Source organism: Malaclemys terrapin, chromosome 12, assembly GCF_027887155.1.
Source record: "Malaclemys terrapin pileata isolate rMalTer1 chromosome 12, rMalTer1.hap1, whole genome shotgun sequence".
Classification (NCBI taxonomy): Eukaryota; Metazoa; Chordata; order Testudines; family Emydidae; genus Malaclemys; species Malaclemys terrapin.
In genome coordinates this window covers 34,689,788-34,691,306 of record NC_071516.1, presented here as the reverse complement: position 1 = coordinate 34,691,306, position 1,519 = coordinate 34,689,788, and the positions used below count along the sequence as shown (strand labels likewise).

General features: G+C 39.7%; 1 protein-coding gene across 1 annotated transcript; it reads right to left on the bottom strand.

The window, feature by feature from the left end:
* Positions 1 to 303: 303 nt before the first annotated feature.
* On the bottom strand, positions 304 to 1,272 carry LOC128846757 (olfactory receptor 1020-like). The gene has a single exon (XM_054046004.1). The coding sequence runs from the start codon at positions 1,264 to 1,266 to the stop codon at positions 304 to 306; it is 963 nt and encodes a 320-aa protein (XP_053901979.1). The 5' UTR covers positions 1,267 to 1,272.
* Between the last annotated feature and the right edge of the window lie 247 nt (positions 1,273 to 1,519).

Genomic DNA, 1,519 nt, shown 5'->3' with positions numbered 1-1,519 from the left:
TATGTACCTAGCATCTTGGTAGCAAATTCAATTAAGTAAAATAAGTACATTTATCTTACTATATGTCACTTCTTTTATATGATCTTTCTTTCTTTTATGATACCATCCAACATATCTTCCTACATACATAAACTGTTTATACAACAGGATCAATAGATCCTGCACTTTCCACCTTCTTTTGTTGTTGCTTTTTCTGCATATTTTCAGATGTTACAGCTGCACATTCTCAATGGCTAAAACTAGGAAATGCCTGGCTGCATCTCACTGACTCAAAAGAAAATCAAAATTATGAATAGTGTTTCACTAACTTGAAGTAATCTGAATTTTCTGCAGTGTCTTAAAATCCATACATTTATTGAAAGCTTTCCTCAGGGCCTCCTTTACTTCTTTGTTTCTCAGGCTGTAGATGAGTGGATTGACCATGGGAGTCAGGACGGTGTAAAAGACAGAGAAGAATTTGTTAAAGTCCTTCAGTCTGTTGCTATGTGGAAGCACATACACAATCAGTATCGACCCAAAGAAAATTGTAACCACAATAAGGTGGGAGGAGCAGGTGGAAAATGTCTTCTTCCTCCCAGTGCTGGAAGGGATTCGCAGGATGGAGGTAATGATATAAATATAGGATGTCACGGTTAATAGAAACGGAGGCAGTGAGCATATGCAAGCCACAGTGGACGTTAAAAGTCCAGTCAGATGAGTGTCACTGCAGGAGAGTTTCATCATTGGGAAGGAATCACAGAAGAAATGGTCAATTTCATTGGGACCACAGAAGATTAAGTTGGAGATAAAAAATGTTAATATAGTATTAGCCAGAAAGCCACTTACCCAAGATACTGTAGCTAGCTGGAGGCAGAGCCTGCCATTCATGAGGGCTCCATAATGCAGTGGTTTGCATATCGCTAGGTATCGATCATAAGACATTGCTGCTAGGAGATAACATTCTGCAGCTGCTAAGCATCCAAAGAAATAATATTGTGTGAGACACCCATTAAATGAAATGGTTGTGTCCCCTGTCAGGAAACTGGCCAAAATCCTGGGCAGGATGTTGGAAGTGTAGCAGGTCTCCAAGCAGGACAAGTTCCCCAGGAAGAAATACATGGGGATATGAAGGTGCTGATCAGCCACAACTAGCACAACAATGAGGATGTTCCCAGCCATGGTCAAAACATAGATCACTAGAAACAGCAAGAAGAGAAGGGTCTGCAGCTCAGGGAGATCCCCGAACCCCAGGAGGATGAATTCTGTGATGGCTGTTTGGTTTCCCATTTTGGGTTCGTCGTGGGGTTTTTACCTGGGAAAAATAAAAAAAATATTAACACAAAGGAAAACTTTGTTTAGCGGTACAGTAACTCTTCGCTTAACCTTGTAGTTATGTTCCTGAAAAATGCGTCTTTAAGCAAAATGATGTTAAGTGAATCCAATTTCCCCATAAAAGTTAATGTAAATAGGGGAAGTTAGGTTCCAGGGAATTTTTTTTCCACCAGACAAAAAACTATATTATATACACACAGTATAAGTT